Source organism: Gambusia affinis, linkage group LG02 (assembly GCF_019740435.1).
Source record: "Gambusia affinis linkage group LG02, SWU_Gaff_1.0, whole genome shotgun sequence".
Lineage (NCBI taxonomy): Eukaryota > Metazoa > Chordata > Actinopteri > Cyprinodontiformes > Poeciliidae > Gambusia > Gambusia affinis.
The window spans coordinates 31,478,741-31,499,609 of record NC_057869.1 but is presented as its reverse complement, the minus strand read 5'-3'; the positions used below and the strand labels follow the sequence as shown (position 1 = coordinate 31,499,609).

The 20,869-nt window shown below is 36.4% G+C and overlaps 1 protein-coding gene across 2 annotated transcripts; it reads left to right on the top strand.

Moving 5' to 3' along the window:
- Positions 1-2,158: 2,158 nt before the first annotated feature.
- LOC122846243 (anoctamin-9-like) lies at positions 2,159-20,456 on the top strand. 2 transcript variants are annotated; one of them, XM_044143077.1, is made up of 24 exons: positions 2,159-2,558; positions 4,241-4,306; positions 5,668-5,787; positions 5,883-6,019; positions 7,518-7,567; positions 7,728-7,786; positions 7,989-8,068; positions 9,127-9,261; positions 9,425-9,518; positions 9,999-10,059; positions 10,137-10,219; positions 11,730-11,834; positions 13,444-13,608; positions 16,293-16,329; positions 16,431-16,542; positions 16,751-16,805; positions 16,892-16,989; positions 17,076-17,272; positions 17,547-17,699; positions 17,876-18,020; positions 18,106-18,216; positions 18,300-18,390; positions 18,497-18,609; positions 20,027-20,456. In XM_044143077.1, exons 2-24 carry the CDS (start codon positions 4,247-4,249, stop codon positions 20,064-20,066), a joined length of 2,301 nt encoding a protein of 766 aa, XP_043999012.1. In that variant the 5' UTR covers positions 2,159-2,558; positions 4,241-4,246; the 3' UTR covers positions 20,067-20,456. The 2 variants fall into 2 exon arrangements, with proteins under 2 accessions (XP_043999012.1, XP_043999003.1); XM_044143068.1 differs by having other exon boundaries at positions 2,160-2,477.
- The last annotated feature ends 413 nt before the right edge of the window (positions 20,457-20,869 follow it).

Sequence of the window (20,869 nt, the reverse complement as noted above, 5' to 3'; positions counted from 1 at the left end):
CTCAAACAAGATTCATGGAAATTCTTTTTATTTTAGTTTAATAAATATGACAGCTACTTATATATATAAAAAAAAAAAAAGGAGTGATGTACGTGTCTCTAATTTGGTTGTTGCAGGCCCAACAAACTGAACAAATATAGCCTGACAGCCTGATATTTCTATTTAAAATATCCATTTTTATTTAAACATTATGTAATGTTATATTATTTTCAATTAGGGACACTGCACTGTGTAAAGCTTATTTACACAGTTCAGTGCTCTGGTCTAATTCATCCAAATGAGAAGAAATAAAGCCTTTCTAAAGTAAAACCTCAGTGCTTCATGTAGTCTAAAGGGTGACTGGACGGCACAAGAGAAGCCATTTTTTTCAAAAACTTTAAATATTCTATGCCAGATCTTTTAGAATGGGTTTGATCTTGTAATTATTGATCAGTCTACATTAGGTTTCTTCAAAAGTGGTTTGATCACTGCAGTTTTCACGGCAGCTGGAAGAAAATCCACAAAGGAGGATAAATATTTACTATCTGCAATCTGGGCAACAGAGTTGAGAAAAATAGTGTGTAAGAAACTTTTATTTTTATTCTACTGTTACAAATAATCTCCTACAGAAGGGGAACTTTGTTCAAGTTTTCCTTACTTGTGTGTTTAATGCCCCTGTTCATTTTTTAATATCTATGAGAAAAGTTAACATTGTCATGTAAAAATCCAGACAAAGGTTTCAGTAATAAAGTAGTTACATCATCTATAGGGTGAAGAGGAGTTAAGTGTCAGAAGCTGTGTTCCATAATCAGTTTCTGTCTGTTTGCATATCAGTGGGACTCATATCACTTCCCTTTTCCTTATTTGTTGAATTTATTGCAGAAGCTGTAAAAGGGAGGGATATTCTGCTCTTGACTGTCCAGGATCTGCCTCAGTGTAAACATTTGCTGAAAGAGCTTTTAAAGGCACATATTTGTTTTATACTGTAACTATTCATAAAGCTATATTAGTCTGCATAAAGGCATATAGCCTGCTGTGTTGTGATAAAGAACCTAAGCTTATTTACACAGTGCAGTGATCTGGCTTTCTGGTTTCTTATTTAATTTATGGTTCCTTTAAAATCTTTTCCTTGTAAGTTTTTTTTGATTATAGAAAATTACCAACTTGGATAGTTATTAATTATGCTATGATTTAAAAAAACCTCAAAGTTAAACTTCACCAGTAACTGATGGGCCAGCACTGGTATATTATGAGGAGACTCCTCACTTGAGTTAGCTTTGAACATGCTAGTGTCTAGCATGAAGGGGTCTGTCACCCACTGGATTGCCTACTTTCTCTGCTGTTCATTACCATGGATGAGCTTGCATTAGCATTGAAGAGACGTTCAATGCATGTGTTGCCCTGATAGAATTGACTGTAATCCAACCTCACATCAGGCATTAATATACAGTACAGACCAAACGTTTGGACACACCTTCTAATTGAATTCAGTTAAAAGGTGTGTCCACACTTTTGGTCTGTACTGTATGTACACATTACTGAGAAACTGAAGTTCAACATTTTCTTGGAAGTATAATTAATGTTAAATAAAGATTTCACAAATTACAAACTGGATTTCAAATATTCAACTTTTAGTGTGGAATACTCTAGTTTGTAGAGTCTAAGTATCCAAGATATTACACTAGAACAGATTAAATATGCTCAATTAAGTGGAATTGCCCTTTGGCAAATTCCTGAACCCTCACAGACTTAACTGGATTGGGTTGGTTTTTGTAATATCTCGTTTTTATGTAGCAATAAAACTGTAGCAAAAACGCTACTGTTGAAAAACAGTAACATAGCTTTCAGTTTCAGGCTTTTAATTTAGTTCAGTGAAAGTACAGTTTTACAATCCACTAAGCAGCAGTGACACTAGGGACTGGTGAGGCATTCCAGCATCAGAAATTGTCTCAATTATTAAATCAAAAATGAAAGAGATTACCGGGTTTCAGAAAAACATACTTTATTTATTTGTTGTCAACTAAGGTGACAACTGTATCAATGCAATGTGTCAAAATCAAACGTGAAGGAAACGAAATCAGAGAACCGGTTCACCCACTTGTCACTATGTTCACGCAGGTATGACTGTGCCTAACTTATTTCTGAAACTCCTAAAATTCTTCTCAGGTCATTTGTTTTGAATCCCAGCCTCTATCAAAACATCACGACATGACAGTTCCGCTTTCAGCTAAAAGTGACCTTATCTCTCTTGCAAGTAAGAAACAACCTACCTCCGCACATCGCACGCGCTCAGGGAGCTGCAGTTACCTGGCTATAGGTATGCGGAAGTGAGGGGGAGAAACAGCCTAGAGACTCTTTCCCCCGCTGTCGGGATGTGTGTTGGTCATGGAAGGACGTTCATGGAACGGAAACTACGGCTGCTGCTGATGCTGGAGAATGGTTTCACCTGCTGAGCTTTAAATTAAATAAGTTACAGCATGTACTTCAAGAATACCGAGGTAAACAGATTTCCATGAGATTCAACCTTTCTTTTTTGTTCAACGGCACACACACCCTGCCTCCTGTCCAAAGAGTGAGCAGTAAGTAACTCATGTTAAAGTAACCGAGATGGTTTACAGTCCAGGTTTTCTGCAACTGAATTTTTAATACTAACTAAGACTTAGTTTGCAGTGTTTAGAAATAAATACCTGTTTAAGTTTTGTGGGTTTTATATTGTTGGATTTAAATAAAGAATGTTTTTATCCAGCCAGAGATCAGAAAGTTATGTTTAACATTTTAACAAATATAGAATTTGAGAAAATGTCCTGTTCTCTAGGTGTTCAATTCAAGAAGCCCTTGTAATATTACCTTTTTTAATTACATACTCTTATCCCTGTAAAGTTAAAAAAATAAATATTTTCAGATTTTTTTTGTTTAAAGAGGCACAATTGTGATGTACTTGTGTGATAATTTTTGCTTTTAAAATTATATCGCCATCAGCACTCAGTCCTATAAACACACCATGTTTGATATCTTTCTTAAATGATCTCTTATGTGTCTTTGCTGAAGACACATATGAGATATACAGCTTGTTTATAGTTTACTTTTTTTCGCTAAAAATAGCTGCACTCAGAATGTCACTGTTATTGTTTCCCTTTTTCCTAAAGCAGACTGATTTAGTTTTGAAGTCTCAAAAATTATAAAAAAAAAAAAAAAAAAAAGCTTCAATTCTGAGATGTCTGCAGCTGTGACAGAGGCTTCACAATCTGCTCTGGATCAGAGTCCCACCCATGTTGAAGGTCCAATGTTACTCATCCAGTATAAAAACTTCCATGTTCTGTTGCCATACCGGCTCTACGAACGGTGTGAAGGTGTAGAAACGATGTGACGGTGAACAGGTTGAAAACAAAAACTTTAGTGAAAAGCAGGAGTTAGTCAACACAGAGGGAAGATCTCAGACGAGCCTGAACATGCACCCTGCTGCAGCTCTGTCACACAACCACAGTCTTGCTGCCCCATGGCGACATCTAATTTGTTAGATTCCATTTAATAATAATAATAATAATAATAATAATAATAATAATAATAATAATAATAATAATAATAATAATAATAATAATAAGTACTTTGCACGCAATGTGTTTAGATAAGAAAATAAGAAAACCTATATCATGTTCATCTGAAGCATTTTTATAATAAAGATAACAAAATGTGTAGAGAAAATCAGCACCTTTAAGTATATTGTTTGTAAAATCACTCTTTATTTTCATTTTTTTACATAAACATTTTTTTTAAGAACAGAGATGCACTAATAAATTCACAGAGTTAAGTGCTTTGGTCTGGGGCACATTGACATATGGCAGACATTGAACCCTACACCTTTTAATGGCTTTTCTACATACTGAATCACAATTAACCCAATTCCAGCATAAACTTTATCAGCCAATATACAGTTATTGTCCATTTGTAAGTTTAGTCTTTTGTAGTTTTTAACATTTGTATGATGCACATGTTTTTCCATAGTTTCACAAAATGTTCTAAAACCCCCAAACTTGTATTGCAAGTTATGCTTAACTGTAAGAAATGCTGTCATCGATCATGTGGAACTAAACAGAATTAAATTAATTTAATAGCCTTAATTAAGAAAACTGGGAAAAAGCAGAATTTCAATTTAGCTTTAATGTTTTATGATCCATTGATGTAGTACAACAAAGCCAGAATATAGCTCCATTAGCTGTTTTATTGATGAGGTCAAAATTAAAGCTGTTTGTCTCTCATAAAGGACAAGATGGAGCTGCAGGAGAGAGAGAATGACGACCAGAGCGATGAGCCTTTTCTTCCTTCTTTGGTAAGACTCAGCTTCAGCAGAACTTTGCCTAAGCTAACAGGCTAACTGGAGATTAGTCTCATGTACAACATGCAAACACAGAAGATAAATGCTCACATAAAAAACTTTGTTACTGTTCTGAACTGATAAGCCTGTATTACAACATTTATTAACAGAGGTAGCTTAATCTGCCGTCAGCATGCAGGATAACATGGTTATGCTGCTCAGCTCCCATTTGGCTGACAAACTCTGACTGGATCTGATATTGATACTAAGGTGAAGCATTTGTCCAGGCAGCAAACTTCATAACACCAGTTTAATGTTCTTCAGCTTGGTTCTAAATAAAACCAAAGCAGATTAACTTGGACAGATCCCAAATGACTCAGTGGACGAGTTCACTAGCAGATAACAATCATCATTTAGATAGGAAGTGTCAAAGTCTTCACCGGCTGCTTTTCTAAGACCTTAACTCTGATCTGACTTTACTGTTTGATACATGGAAGGTGTTGAGTGTGCTCTGATCTTTGGGTTCATTCATGGTGCTGGCTGAGCAGGTCAGGGCTCAGCAGACAGAACAGCTTCTTCTGCATCAGCTCAGGATCACATACAGGTATCTGTACATTTTATGTACAGAAATGCACACAATTGGGGAATAGAGTGAAAGTGATGCAGTTTGGAAAGTTTTTCACAAATAAAATTCTAAAAAGTATGAAATCAGCATTGTGCCCCCTTTACTTCAGTACCAATAAAATCTAGTCCAACCAACTTCTTTCAGAAGTCACATAATGAGTAAATTCAGTTGTCATGTGTGTCATCCCAAAATTAGCCTTGTTAGAAAACATTGGTGAACTACAAAGATCGTAAAGAGCAGCATGTACATGAGAATTATTGACAGCGCTAAGACCCTCCTTTTGGCTCTGATTGGTTGTTTCTGACCTATCAGTGTCTATCTTAGGATGGCAATAAGACCATAGGGAGAAGTCAAAGTATCTCATTTTTTTCAGACTATTTTTATCATATTGTCATTACAAATTTGGAAGCAGTTTTAACAAATATATATATACACAGTATATATATATATATATATATATATATATATATATATATATATATATATATATATATATATATATATATATATATCTATATATATATAGATAAATTGAGTTGCATGCTCCTGCTTTAATATTCATATGAACTCTGTTCACAATGCATTTTTTCTATGAATATAATTAAATATTTTCCTATTTTAACTATTTTTCTTTCTGTACATACTTGTACGCTGTGTTTTTGCCATTCTCTTTGTCATTAGTGTTTCAAAATGTAAATGTCATGTTTCTCTGTGTTGTATATGGGGGTTGTAATAGCTTGTCTTTGAACAGTTTGTCCACACTACATTTGACTTCTTACTGGTGGCCAACAAGCAGGAGCCTCACACAGAGAAGTCCAAAAAGCAAGAAGAGTTTCTGGAAGAGCTAAAAAAGAAAAACATTGCAATCACAGTGAGTTTATTATTATTAGAACATCAAGATTCTGATCTTGATGTCATGAAGGGAAAAAAAATTCACCAATATTCGTTTTTTATGTTGTCTGGCAGCCCATTGACCATGAAGACAAAATATTTCTGGGCCTGCGTGCTCCCAATGAGATATTTGATGACTATCTGTACCTGATCAAAGTCTCTGACGCCTGCAACTGGTGTAAAGATGAGAATACAATTACCCAGGCTAACAGGTGTGTTCAACACACATTCACACGCTTCCACTTTTATACAAACACACCTATTTATAAAACTTGTGTTGGTAGTTCTAGGAAACGGCTTTGTCAGCTTTGAGTAAGTACCATACCTGTGATTATAGTTAAGCATGATATAATTGCCACTAAAAAACTACAAGTCAAAGCAGAAAATGTTTATTGCTACTCAGCGTAGATATCTTCAAACTTCATCAAAGGCTATACAAATGTAGGTTATTTAGCATTTTTTTAGCATATTACTGAAGACCTCACATCTCTATCATAATTTGTTCTTACAAAGACTGTTCCTCATCATTTGCTGTGTTTGAGGAATAGCTGTGAATAACATTAGATTTCTGTTTTCTCTGCTTATGTCTTTTTTGGCAAATGGTCAGTTTATCTCCTGAACCCATCCCAAGACAACTGAAACCGAAAACATACCTATTTGCCGAATCTAAATTTGAAAGGGATCTCAAGAAACAGAAAGAATTGACAAATTCCAGGAATAATGTCTCACATCTGAGAAACGTGAGCAATGCCATGGGTTGAATGGAACTTTAATTTGTGCTCTGCTGTGGTTGCCACACAACTTAGAAAAAGAAAGTGTCTCTTTTGAAAGCAGCAGATTTTTGAACATGTGGCAAAAAAGAAGAAAATTTAGACATTTCTGTCTAAATCAATTTCTATAAAGAACCTTTGAAGTTGTGACTCTTGCTTATTAATAACTTTCTTTTCTTTTTACTATTTGATGGTCCAAAATAAGAATCCATTGAAAATGGTTGGTAATCAATATTTACAGATATTATATCACATACAGAGTGAAGGTGGAGCGACTGTCTTTCTGGTACATCACCAACAATCTCTGCTTGAAAACCTCCAAGTCAAAGGAACTGATTGTTGAACTTTATTCTTTCATGCATAGTGGTCACTTCAGTGGACAGGAATATAGAAGCCATTTTATTGTGTATAGATAGGGTTTTATGTTATAAATGCACACAAAGTGGATAACTGTAGTGAGGGAGACTGTTTTGTACCTGAACGTGGGGCCATGATGTAGACATCAACCAAGCTGGACTGCAGCAACCAAGAGGAATTCCACTGTAGTAGCTGCCGGTCAACCCAAAGACAGCAGCACTAAGATCGTTTCAGACCAAAATATTACAGATTTGAAAAAACTTTCACAACAATGTCACAATTTGCACAAAAACATAAACATAGCACACTTACAGACCTATAAAATTTATCTGCAAGAAATAGTTGATTTGGGGTTTAGTTATTCCCTAAGCATGTATATTTTTTCTTATGCTTTATATAATGCTTAAATTTTGCTGTGTTTTACATTTTTTGTTTCTTATTATTATTGCCCGCCTTTCTTATTTGTTTAAAACACTCTAAATGATTTTGTGTATAAATGCTGTAGAAATTTCCTTGCTGCTAGTAATTCTCATAGAACCTACTTTTGTTAATACTGAGCTCTTTTCCTTCCTGTGTTGCCCAGAATCCGAATTGTACATTTCATTCTCAATAACACACTCATCAGCACAAAAGGTTAGTGGCTTTAAAAATTGGCTATATCTTTTTTCCCTTTTTTATGTTTATGGATGAATGGATTGAGATGTAGAAGTTTATGCGTATGTATAATACAGAGTTTTGTGTAGCAACACATTGGAACTTTTTTCACATTGTTTCACATTGTTAATGTTTTCAGAGAACCTGGAGAAGCTGAAAATGGAGGGTGTGTTTGAAACTATGTTCTGTCTTCATGAGGTGAGCAAACTTTTGACTAACTGCTTGTTTTCCAATTTGGTTTAGTAAAACCAATGTGATGAAATGGAGTGACTGCAAACCCTTCCACTTTCATCCACTTACTATTTTACTCATCCTTCTTTCTTTGAAGTAGTGTTTCTGTAGTGAATAGGACTTTCTTGATGTTTTTAATTTATTTATTCTTACATGTCATGTCTCTCAGAAAAAGGAGCAGAAGAATCTGCGAGCGAAGTGGGCTCGATGGTCGGCTCTCTTTACACCACAACCATTCGATGAAATCAAGTCAGTTTCTTGCTCTTTCTCACAAGTGCCATGTGACTGAAACTATTCAGAACTTTTCATATGTTTTTGTGGCCCATTATTTTGAAACTTTTAACAATATTTATTCCACAGACAACTGAAAGCAAAGTCTGTCCTTAGGAGGCTCAGACACTTCCTATTGGATGTTGGATGCTTTAAAGGTCTAAGCTGCAGGCATTACTAAAACTACAGATGATGTTAGATACCAATCTCTAAATTGTAAATTACATTTTTATTTTATCTAAAATTTACAAAAATCTTTAAAGAGATGCTTTGCATTCTCATTAAGAGTTCATTAATTCATGTAACATTACATTTTACATTTTATTGTCTAGAAACATTGAACAGATTTTGTTTTACTTATTTTTTATTTGTATAGGTAAATCTTGCTGAAATGAGGTCTCATGTTCAAGAGCATCCTGTTATATCCATGCATACACATATCAAAGCAAACTGTAAAATACGACTAAAAATAACATCTTTATTTCAATCAATCTACATTTTTGCTTTAGAAATGCCAGTTAATAGTATCTGTTTGTATTCAGATGTCTACATCTGGTTTTAGACTGAGTCAAGAATAATTATTGTTGATCAAATCTGTTTTATTAAACATGCGTGGTACTAACAGGCAAAAAATTACCTTACACTGTAAAACATTTGAGACACATTTAGTAATATCTACTATGTTCTACTCTTTAAGTCAAATAAATTTAGTGACTTTTAGAGTTTGAACCTAAATGTGTGTGATTGTGTAAAATAAACTTACAGTAGTGAGTTGTGTTAACTTTTTCTTAATTTGGTCATGTCTCCCAAGAGCTGAATAAACTAGAGTTTTTAGGTTAGTACTAAAAAAAATGAAGGAAGAAAAAGACAATAGCAGGAACTCAGAAAACTGAACTATTGTGAAAACAGTTAATATTTGTAAACTCATGGTGTATAACCCCTAATCAGCTTATTAACGCAAAACCTCGATTGGTTTCCTGAGCCTCTCAATGTGATCAGTACAATGTGCCTTGGTCATGTTTGCTCTGTTGATGCAGATGTTACTTTGGGGAGAAGGTGGCGCTGTACTACCTGTGGTTGAACTGGTACACCATACTGCTGATTCCAGCTGCTATTCTAGGTTCAGTCATCTTCCTTTATGGTCTGGCCTTTTTCAACACCAGCCCTCTAATGTAAGTCAGGTATATGCATAGAATTACACTTCTGCTCTAAACTATATACATTTCACAGAGCAGCTTTTGAAGAGTTCCACTTAAAACAAACTTTACATAAAAAATATTTAATAAATGTTTATTGTATTAATGCTTCAATCTTTGTGTGTGTGCTTGTCCAAAGTAAGGAGGTGTGTGACTCTAATGTCACCATGTGCCCTAGCTGTGACAGGGTGTGTGAGCCTCGGCAGCTCTCAGAAACATGCACTTATGCTAAGGTGAGCATGACAAACTACTGGTCATCAGTTAAGAAATGGCAGAAATGCCAGCAGAGAAACTAATTCATTTTGGAATAACTAAATAATAAATCAGTGAATGTGTGCAGACATAACAATGTCTTGCATTTTTATGGAAAATCCAAAAAATATATCTGTATTTTTTAATTTCCTTTATGTAACCAGGTAAACCCCGTTGAGATCTAGATCTTATTTTCATGAGGGACCTGGGCAGAAGTCTGCAATACACAACAACCTGGTTACAAAATAAAAACTAATTAATACATATGCACAAGTGTAAAACAATAGAAAGCAATTTAAAAGCAGTGACACTGTTTAATAGAATCTGGTTGCCTGTTTTTAAGAACCGCTCGAAATAAATCCAATAAAATCAATTCTGACATCTTGTGTTCAGACTGGAGCTGATTCCAGGTTGTAGGAGCATCACACTGAACTCCTTTTTTCTTCTTCTTCCCTACACAGGTCAGCCATTTGTTTGACAATGAGGGAACTGTTGCATTTGCTATGTTCATGGCAATCTGGGGTAAGTCTCTGATTTAATCACTGTTGCTGCTTTACTGGTGTTCTGTGTGATTTTGACACTTTCCTTCTTTGTTTCAGCCACAGCTTTCCTGGAATTTTGGCAGAGACACAGAGCCAGATATGCCTCAAAATGGAAGGTCTATGACTGGTGTGAAGAAGAGGTACAACATCAGTCCCAACAATATGATGCCCTTTAGTGTGTTTGATATTAGTCTTTAGGTAATAATTGACAGGACTATTCTCTGAGCGACGTCTATCTGAATACACCATTCAGATAGAATAAACCTAAATCATGAACACAACAGAACTGAGATTTGTTCTATTATATTCTCTTATGTTATTCTGATGATGGCTTTGATAACTATCATAATGGGGATCACTGATTCATTTACTTCAAGCGCTACGTTTCTCCAGTTTAATTCCATCATCTTGGCTGGTATTTAATGCTGGAAACTCATGATGTGTTCTGTTTATATTTGGAAGTCAGAGTTGAATATATCTTGTTAAAAATACTACAAGTTGCTGGTGTAAAATATGTGGTACATTTCTGTTACATAAACTTTTAGATATTGCCCACATAATTCTGTAGAGTATCTGTTAATGAACATGTCCCTTTGTAGTGTTTGAAGGTATAATATGGAGAGAACTAGTTGCAGTTCTTTAACATGCAACTAGGATGCACTCAGCTAAATTATGAAATCATTCACAGATCTGAGCTACGACTTCAGAGGCAAAACAAATAATCCTTTGTCACAGTTGGGTCAAATTTGGGATTAAATGACCTCAAGATTTTACTGGAAAACTGATATTCTGACTGACCTTAATACTATGTTTTCTCTGGACCAATTTACTTATAGATTGATGTATTTCAATGTGCATTCTTATTAATTTATTTATGTATATATTTATTTTATATATTATATGGTTATATTTGTATCTACCAATATTTAACACTTTGGATGGAGTAGCTGTCAGCATATAAGCAATTTCCCTTTGGGGATCTATAAAGTCTATTCTATTCTATTCTATTCTACAAAAACAACTGGCCCCTATGCAATTCCTCTTGATTCTTATCTCCCTTCAGTGCTCCGTCTGGGGTTTCTCCAGTTGAGCTTTATTTTTCTGGTAGAATTTCAACAGTCAATCAGCGCACAGGAGTCAACTGATACTCTGTCTGTCCTTAATCTAAGTTGATTTCTAAGAAATTGATTTCCTGCATTGTTTTAGAATTGTAGTCTGCCTGTAGTTTTAGCAGTTGCAGTGGCTGAGGTGAACCAAGCCTTTTAGTCCGTTTTTGCCACGCTTCCATATATTGAGCAATTGGTTGGAGCAAGAGGAATGTTGAAAACATGTCAGCAAAGATGTTGTTCATCAAACATTAGGGATTGGATAAAATCAGATCCAGACATTTCAAACTTCAACAGAGTCCATGACTGAAGTCCAGCCAAGAGTCCAGACCCTCTGGACGAAGCATATTGTGGAATAAAGGGGCTGCATTTACTAGGCTAAAAAAACAACTCTGGTACTTCTTAACCTAATTCTCAAGTCATGTGAAAATGATTAGCATACTACAGAACCTGTTTTTACAGTGGACATCTCTTTTTGTGTTGAATCAAATCAAAATTTTCTATGAAGTTTCAAGTGTGTGTGTTTTTGTCTATGTATCAACAGGAAGAACTGATCATGGAATTAGTCAATGATGTGAATTGTGAGGTTAAAAAGTTCAAACATTCATACTTTCAAAGCACTCTGGTCCTCATCTTATTTACAGCCATGGTAAGACACACACATGCACACACACACACACACACACACGCACACACACCCACACACACACACACACACACACACAGACAGAGACAGACAGACAGACAGAGGTTATGTTTCTCTATCTATAGATGCATTGACTTCCATTCTTTTCTATAGCCTAACTCTAACCTGAACTCAATCCACACTTTAGCCCTAAACTTAACACCTATCACAAAAACAGTACTTCTCATCTCCAGGTTGCGGTTCCCACAAAGAGCAGTGGGTTCCCACAACGTAATATGTATTAGGAGAATGGTCTTTACAATGTGTCAATGTATCACCTGGACTGATGACAACACTGCCATGCTGCAATGTTGTCACAGAGCACTGAAACTCAAAACATCTGTCATGTGATTCTGGTGTAGGAGGCGTTGGTGTCAGAAATGTGTCTAAAGGTTGAAATGTCACGGGGAGGAGATTGACACAGAACAGTGACAGCTCAGTTTCACAGCTACTGTTCATGTTTGCCGCTCATTCAAGGCATCACTGACAGCTGTTTTACAGCAAGTTAAAAATAATTTTAGGTATTTTCTTCTTTGGGAATAAAATAAAAAGCAACTGATTGCTTAGTTTAAAATTAAAATACTGGCTTTCCAAATTCATTAAAAAAAATATACATTTATATAAAATAGTTTGGAAAAAGGTTAGATTCTTTGCTTGCTGTTTTTCACCTTCTTTCTGTTGAGCTCTATTTTACAACTTTATTTGCTTTTTAACCCTAAATAGCTTATTTCTTTTATCTTATGGTTAATGAAGAGTTTTCTTGGCAGCCAGGATGTTTCTGGCCAATAAAAACCTTTCAATTCCTGGAACAACACATTAGTCAGAATTCAAAGTTTTTTCCCAGGAACCAGTCCTGGTTGTTCTGGAATTCTTGGGGTGGAGCTTTGTAATAGTTGCACAAACTTTCACTTCTGTGGCCTCAGGAAGTGAAACTGTGGAACCAAACAGAGCAGTGATTGAGATCAACAATTTGAAATCAAATTTAGTTTATTCTGTTTATGTTCCAACGCATGAATCAAAATAAGTGTACAGTTAGCTGTTTAAACTTGACATGTTAATATCACAGGTTTCTGTTTTTGTTCTAACTGAAGACAGTAAATTCCTTTAAAGCCAGTCATTACATGTGACTATTGGGTTATAATGAAGGTTTCATTTCAGTTCTGGTCACCTTTTTTGTGTGGCTCCAGCTAATAACAAACAGCACTTAACAAGACAGATAGATCTGTAGATATACAGAAAAAGGAACTTAAGTTAGTACAGTTTAAAAAAATTAAGCTGTAAAGCTTTCTTTACTATACCAATTGAGAATATGAGTTAAATATGCCTGTTTAACTCATCCTTAGTCATCTCTAACTTACAGTTCTTGGTAAAAATCTCTTATTTTGGGAGACGACATTAATGATGCGCATGAATAATGCTAATACTGATGAATCATTTATATTTTTTAATTACCTTATTTTCATTCTTTTCAACACTCAAAGAGCAGTTTTGAGAGATACAGTGTTATACTTATTTGAAGGAAAAAAGCTACAGGTGATTGTGTTTCCATTAATTGTGTGTGTGTGTGTTGCAGCTGATGGTGATCATCGGTATTACTCACGCTCTTGTGGTGTTTCGAGTGATGACTGCCTCCTGGTTTTCGAGAACCGAGTCAGATTTTCTAGAAGAAAAAGCCAGCATGTTAGCTATGCTGCTGGGAGCAGTGCTGCACTATTTCACCATTCAGATCATGACCCGGGTATGTTTATTCAGATTCTGATTTTAAAAATAACACAAAATGTCCTTACTGAAAAACATGCAGGAACAGATAAAAAACAGTAATTGACTTTGATCAGTCTAGATAGGGTTACAAAGTCACTTCAAAGGCTTTCTGATTCAATAAAAACACAATAAAAAGCCTTTATTAACAAATAGATGACTAAAGAATTTTATAAAATTAACCAGAACTGGACTCACCAGGTCACAGAAAACCCCAGAACAACAACTAAAGCGCTGCTGGTCAGTGTTCATGACTCAGCAATAAGAAACAGACAAGAAAAAATTTGATTCAATTTAGTTTATTTATATAGTACAGCATCCTCTCAGAGACATGGAGAACATTTTTCCTTTTGTATTACCTCACAATACTTTTGTATTACTTCGCAATACGTTTTGTGTTCACTCGCAATATACATACTGCAATATTTGCTGGTCTATTTTGTGTACAGTCACAAATATCATTTTAAAAATTTAAATATATACCGTACATATTTAAAGAGCCTTGGTGAAAAGGTGTGTATTATTAACTGTTTGGTGCAAAATATTGATTGGAAAAATTAATTTATTCACTGCATGTTTATGTCTTTTTGTGTGCGGCTGAGATGGAACTGTACATGAAAATTACCCTTTAAGCCACTCAGTGTTTACCAACACAAACGAGACACAATCAAAAGATGACTTATTACCTTGTCAACTCAGAAATAGTCCATATAGATTGGATGTATTTCTTATTTCTTTCCTTCTTATGGAAAGTTTCCCTTTGTATCTTAGGTTTGTGGTGCATTTCTATCCTAAAGAAAAAGATGTCAGACTTCAGATATTTCATAATGAGATATTAACATGTGGAAAAGCCTTATGAAGACCTTATATAATAGCAGAAAGTTTTGTGAGGTAATGCAAAAGAATAAAAAATCCTCCATGTCTTTTAGGGCAGTGTTTGGGAAACACTGTTTTAGGGGGTTCCGTAATATAGCATAAGTTGTTTCAAGGCACTTTACCAAAAAAGAAAAAAAGCAACTGATCTTTTTTAAGATTGGTGATTATTTATGTTTTTTTCCTGTCTGATTTGCTTTTGTAGCCACATACAGAGCCTGAGGCAAGTTAATGTTACCAAATCTTGAGAAAAGCTTTTCAGCCTTCTAACACTGCCATCTTGTGACTAAAATAGGCAACTTCACACTACAATGAATTGCATAAACAAAAAAGCACAAATAACATAAAACTACTTTAAATTTTAGTGCAGCATACACCCTTTTAATGTCTTTTAGCATTAATTCACCACTCACTTTTAATAAAATGAGTGGGAAAATAGCCTTCAATATTTCCCACTGAGTTACATACACTCACTGACCACTTTATTAGGTACACCTTGCTAGTACCAGGTTGGATCCCTTTTACCTTCAGAACTGCCTTAGTCCTTTGTGGCATAGATTCAACAAGGTACTGGAAACATTCCTCAGAGTCTGGTCATATGGACATGATAGCATCACGCAGTTGGTGAAGATTTGTCAGCTGTACATCCATGATGGGAATCTCCCATAACACTACATCCCAAAGGTTCTCTGATGGATTGAGATCTGGTGACTGTGGAGGCCATTCAAGTTCAGTGAACTCATTGTCGTGTTCAAGAAACCAGTCTGAGATGATTTGTGCTTTATGACATGGCGGGTAGGCTGTGGCGCAAGCTGCTGCATGACACGATGCTCAGTTGGTACTAATAGACCCAAAATGTGCCAGGAAAATATCTCCCACACTACCGCACCACCACCAACCTGAACCGTTATCCAAGGCAGGATGGATCCATGCTTACATGTTGTTGACGCCAAATTCTGACCCTACCATCCGAATGTTGCAGCAAAAATCAAGACTCATCCGACCAGGCAACATTTGTCCAATGTTCTATTGTCCCATTTTGGTGAGCCTGTGTAAATTGTATCCTCAGTTTCCTGTCCTTAGCTGATGAGAATGACACCTGTTGTGGTTTACTGCTGCTGCAACCCATTCGCCTCAAGGTTTGATGTGTTGTGCATTCAGAGATGCTCTTCTGCATACCACTTAGGTTATTTGAGTTACTGTTGCCGTTCTATCATATCGATCCAGTCTGGCCATTCTCCTCTGACCTCTGGCATCAACAAGGCATTTGCGCCCACAGAACTGCCGCTCACTATTTTCTCTTTTTCAGACCGTTCTCTTCAATCCCTACAGATTGTTGTGTGTGAAAATCTCAGTAGAGCAGCAATTTCTGAAATACTCAGACCAGCCCGTCTGGCACCAACAACCACACCACGTTCAAAGTTACTTCAATCACCTTTCTTCTCCATTCTGATGCTCGGTTTCACCTGCAGCAGATCTTGACCATGTCTACATGCCTAAAAGCATTGACTTGCTGCCATCGGATTGGCTGATTCAACATTTGTGTTAATGAGCAGTTGGACAGGTGTATTTAAAAAAGTGTCTGGTGAAAACTATAATCCTTCCATTGTTTTTATTTTCTAAAATTGACAGGAGGCAACAAGCATAAAAGTCTCTTAATAAATGTACAAAACAGGAGTACATTTGTTTTAAAAGCTTAAAAAATTATTTATTTGTTCTTGTGCATTGTCCTGATCATACTCAACATTCTACCATCTCTCATGTTAATCGGACTTGTAATTTTGTTTGCAGGTGAACAGATGGGTGTCCCTAAAACTATGCGATCTGGGTGAGAGCATTTGAGTCCTGGTCAGGATGGAGCATTTTTTTCATTGAGTTTTAAACCAGATCATCTGTTTCTGAATGCTTTCTTCTGTCTGCATTACTCAGAGAAGCTGAACTCACTTGCTGCCAAAGAGAGAAGCTTCACAGTTAAAATGTTTACCTTTCAGTTCTTCACCCTCTTCTCCTCTCTCTTCTATGTGGCTTTTTTCCTGGGCAGGTATGTACCAGCTGGAATACCATGCAAGTCCAAAACACAGCACATAGTAACATGATACATGCTTTAGAATACTGCAAATATTTTTAGAATTATTTCTTGACTGTATGACTTGATTCTGATCAAAACACAGTGATATGTTTTGAATAAACCAAATGGTTCCGGTTTACCAGCAAGTGGGTATAATAAACGTTTTCTTGCTTTGTGTCAGGATAAACGGCCATCCTACAAACTATGTGCGTCTAGCTGGGTTTAGACTGGAAGAGGTGAGATCACTTCCTGATTTCAGTTGAGCTGTCATACTGCAACAACATGGTAAATAGTAAACCCTGATGTGTTGTTTGTCCTGCAGTGCCATCCGAGTGGTTGTTTAACAGACCTCTTTATCCAAATGGCAGTGATCATGCTGCTCAAACAAACTGTCAACAACATCTTTGAGCTCCTTGTGCCGTAAGTGGGACATTTTGTTTTGACTTTACACGTTGCATTCAGGTAACCTACAGTACAGGTTATTAGTGGATCTAATTCTCTTGCAGCTGGGCCATGAACTTTCTGAGAAGAAAAACTGCAAGGCGGCTGAAGAGACAGTGTGGCAAATGCTACAGGAAGTTTTGTCGTAATAAACAGGGTCTTATTGATGCATGTGAAATTTGCAAAAAACGAGACTGGCTGAGAAACTATCACCTGGGTAACACGGACGCCTTCAGCCTGTTTAATGAGTTCCTGGAAATGGGTAGGTCTATGTCACTGTAACTACAAATAAAAATCAAAATGAGGGGAGAAAGAATCACTAGAGGGATTTTCACTTGTTTCTCTCACGCTGCGGTTTAATGCGGTTAGAAATTAGTATAACATTAAATGCTGCTCAATGTCATACATGGAGGAAAGAGCTAATTAATAAACCAAAATAAACCACAGTTGACGTGAAGTGGTTTTTGTTTTCAGCTTTTACAACTGGAGGTAGCTGTTTTGTTTGCATGTTGCCCACTGCTCTCTATGTTCCTCAGTGATCCAGTTCAGCTTCACCACCACATTTGTGGCTGCATTCCCTCTGGCGCCCCTTCTGGCTCTTCTGAATAACATCATTGAGATCCGCCTGGATGCCATCAAAATGGTCCGCTATGAGCGGCGCCTTCTTCCCAGGAAGACCAGAGACATTGGTAAGTCATGAAAAACAAGCATTTCATGGTCTTTTATGTTGCTTTAAACTCAGAAAGCCTATTTTTAGAAAATAGCCACAAAAAGAACACTTTTGCCACTTAGTGCAATAGAAACAACACAGAAACAGGAGTTTATATGTAACTGTTGCATTTGCGGATTATTTTTCTGTCTGCAGGAATATGGACGAAAGTGTTGGAAGTTGTTGGTGTATTTGCTGTGATCATTAATGGTTTGGTCATTGGCATCTCATCGGACTTTATTCCTCGTCTGGTTTACCGTTACCATTACGGCCCATGTGCCAAGGGCATCAACTCGACACAGTCAGTCATGTCTCCAGCTCAAAGCTCTGACATCATGTCAGTGCTGGGTTATGTTCTGTGCTCATGTTGTTTTTCGTTTTTGCAGCTGTATGCAAGGCTACATTAATGACACTCTGTCTGTAGCCTTCATGAAGACCAACATCAAAGATGAATATATGCTGAAAACAGATGACTATGCTCACGTCACTCAGTGCAGGTGAGAGAACTAAATGACTGGTTTGTGTTCACACATAGTGTTCCTTCATAGATGGGTCAACCAGGTCCAACTGTTGTTTACAGTTACAGAGACTACAGGAATCAAGACTACTCTCTGACCTCTCAGTTTTGGCTTATCCTGGCTATACGCTTTGGGTTCATCATTCTCTTTGAGGTTTGTTCCTGGAATATTGCAAACATTTTTTAAAATTAAAACTAGAAAAAGAACTGAATTTGATTGTCTTACCTCATTTTATCTTGCATGTGTTTTCTGCCCGCAGCACGTAGTGGTGGTCTGCAAGTTTATCGCAGCCTGGTTCGTCCCAGAAAACCCTGTCAAGGTTAAGAATAATCGCTTGATTGATAAAATGGAACGACTCAGGAGTGAATTACGGTGAGTCAAATGGAATAAACATAAGTCATCTTAAAAGGAAAAACTCACTAAAACACGTTTTGAACTCACCCTCTTGTGAAAAGCCCATGTTGTTGTTAATGTAGTTTTTTCCGCTCCATCATTATACCACACATTGTTTGACTTTGAGTTTGGTGTGGTTGACTAGAGTTCAGTGAACTCGGATGACATGATGCCACACTAGCCTGTGTTGTACCTTTGCGATCAAAATGTGATGTAATTCACTTCTACCTGCTGGCTCCAGTTCATTGTATTGCTGTGGTGTCAATTCATAATTATGTTCTCAAGACACATTACCAGACAGGCAGTACTGTTATAATATAGACACCAGTGTTTCCCTACCGTTATCCAATTCATTTAATGAGCCAATCTAAATAATGCCAGTTCACATTGTGAGCTGTTTCCATCTCTACTTTCGGTTCTCTCTTAAGTTAAGTTTGTAGATAATGAATTGAGGAATGAGGGTGTGCCTGCACCAATGTGTGTTATGCTGCCTTGTCGTCCACCTCACAATTTATGCAGGGATCTTGGGCGCCACCTTCCACTCAAACTGGACGAATTGGAAGGTGATCTTGCAGAGCAGGTTTGCCTGTAAAAGCTTTTATATGATTTTAACAAAATACTGCACCAACCTACATATCGAGAATAAAAACCACACCTATTCTATCCAAAGCCACTAGTGCCATCATTTTTACCATGTGTTTGGTTAATAAGTCACGCAAAACACACTGGTTTATGGCTTAGGACGCTTAAAATATGACCAAATCCTGTCAACACCATGTTTTTATAGACTACCTACTGAATATCAAAGGTAAAACATTTATTCAGGTCATTGAATTCAAGTTTTATGAGTGATGGCATTCAATGGCCTGAATAAAAGCCATAAAGTTTGTGACTTGCATCATCTGGAGAGATCTACCCCAAATCCAAAGGGAACTAGGAGACAGCTGTCTGTGGGTTGGAGGTCAGTCTCTGCTTTGAGTAAAGATGTTCAGGTATCAAGGTGTCTGGTTCATGAGTGATGATGGGATGGCTGGGGTTTCTGTATGAGCTGCTCCAGTTTTTATGGTACAGAAAGAACACAAACCTTAAGCCAAAGTTGAAAAGTTTCAAATGCTAGAAACTTTTAAAAATTGAAAAATTTAATTATTTATACCTTGACTGTAATATGCTTGTAACACAGTGTTTCCTGACAGCAAAAATCTAAAGCTGCAAACTTGATAAAATTCATTTGCCATGACTATTTCTTCTTATTTGTGATATGTGTGTTGTTTTTCAGTGAATCGAGGTTCTGTTTTAAATAAAGAAAAAAACAAATTCATACAATATTTCACATGCATGAAAGCAGTTAATCCAGGTTTAAATTTGATTCTGTATGTTTTTTCTGTTTTCTTTTCAGAGACAGGAAAATTGTACGTCCCAGATCAACCGTAGTGTGACCTTAGCTGACCTCTGATCTGCACCCATTGAAAGGGGCTGAAACGAAAAAAAATGAATTTATGCTTTTTAATAATCTGTGCCTGCTTGTAACTCAAAATAATGTGAGATATGTGTTCAAGAATATTGCTGAAAGTAGCAGCAAGTTTGCTTTTATTTTGAAATGTAATTAAATGTTATTGAACGTCAGTTATTTACTGCTGAATGATACACTGTGAAACATTTAGCTTCTTCATTCCTAAACTAGTTTCTTTGTTGCTCTTATTGTGGGAAAAAGCAGATAAAAGCTTGCTGTTGGTAGAATAGACATGCAGTGAACCAAACTGCTGCATATTTTCATGTCAAGGTTTCTGTCTAAACAAGCAAGTAAATAAAGCAGTCAAGAAGATAAATGAGAAGTCATCTCTTCTTTTGTCTGTGTCCAGCAATTAAACACGTCCTCCTCATAACTGAGCCCTGCTTCTCATGTTAGCTGTATAGTCACTCCGTCTTCAGCTGACAAATAAATGACAATATGTGAATATATTCAAATGCTAATGAATGAATAAATGATTGGGAGATGTTTATACTAAAGTTAGGAATCTCCATGTAGTTAGGCTGGAAGAAGGCTGCAGTGAAATTCAGAAACTGAATCAATATTGCATCACTTCCTTCACTTTAAAATAAATTCTCCCTTTTTTTGGAGAAAAACACCTGCAGTGAGATGAGGACTCTTTGGAAACAGGTTTCTAAAAATAGTAACAGTGTTCAGGAAATTTCTTGGGGGGTGGGGTGGAGGTTGTTGTTCCGGAGGGAGAATGGAATC

What these genes read in the sequence shown, in the direction of transcription:
- LOC122846243 (XM_044143068.1), top strand. Translation starts at nt 2,457, where the DNA reads ATGTACTTCAAGAATACCGAG. An exon ending in TGTACTTCAAGAATACCGAG is followed by an intron (nt 2,478 to 4,240) that starts GTAAACAGATTT and finishes TCTCTCATAAAG; the next exon opens with GACAAGATGGAGCTGCAGGA. An exon ending in AGAAAAACATTGCAATCACA is followed by an intron (nt 5,788 to 5,882) that starts GTGAGTTTATTA and finishes GTTGTCTGGCAG; the next exon opens with CCCATTGACCATGAAGACAA.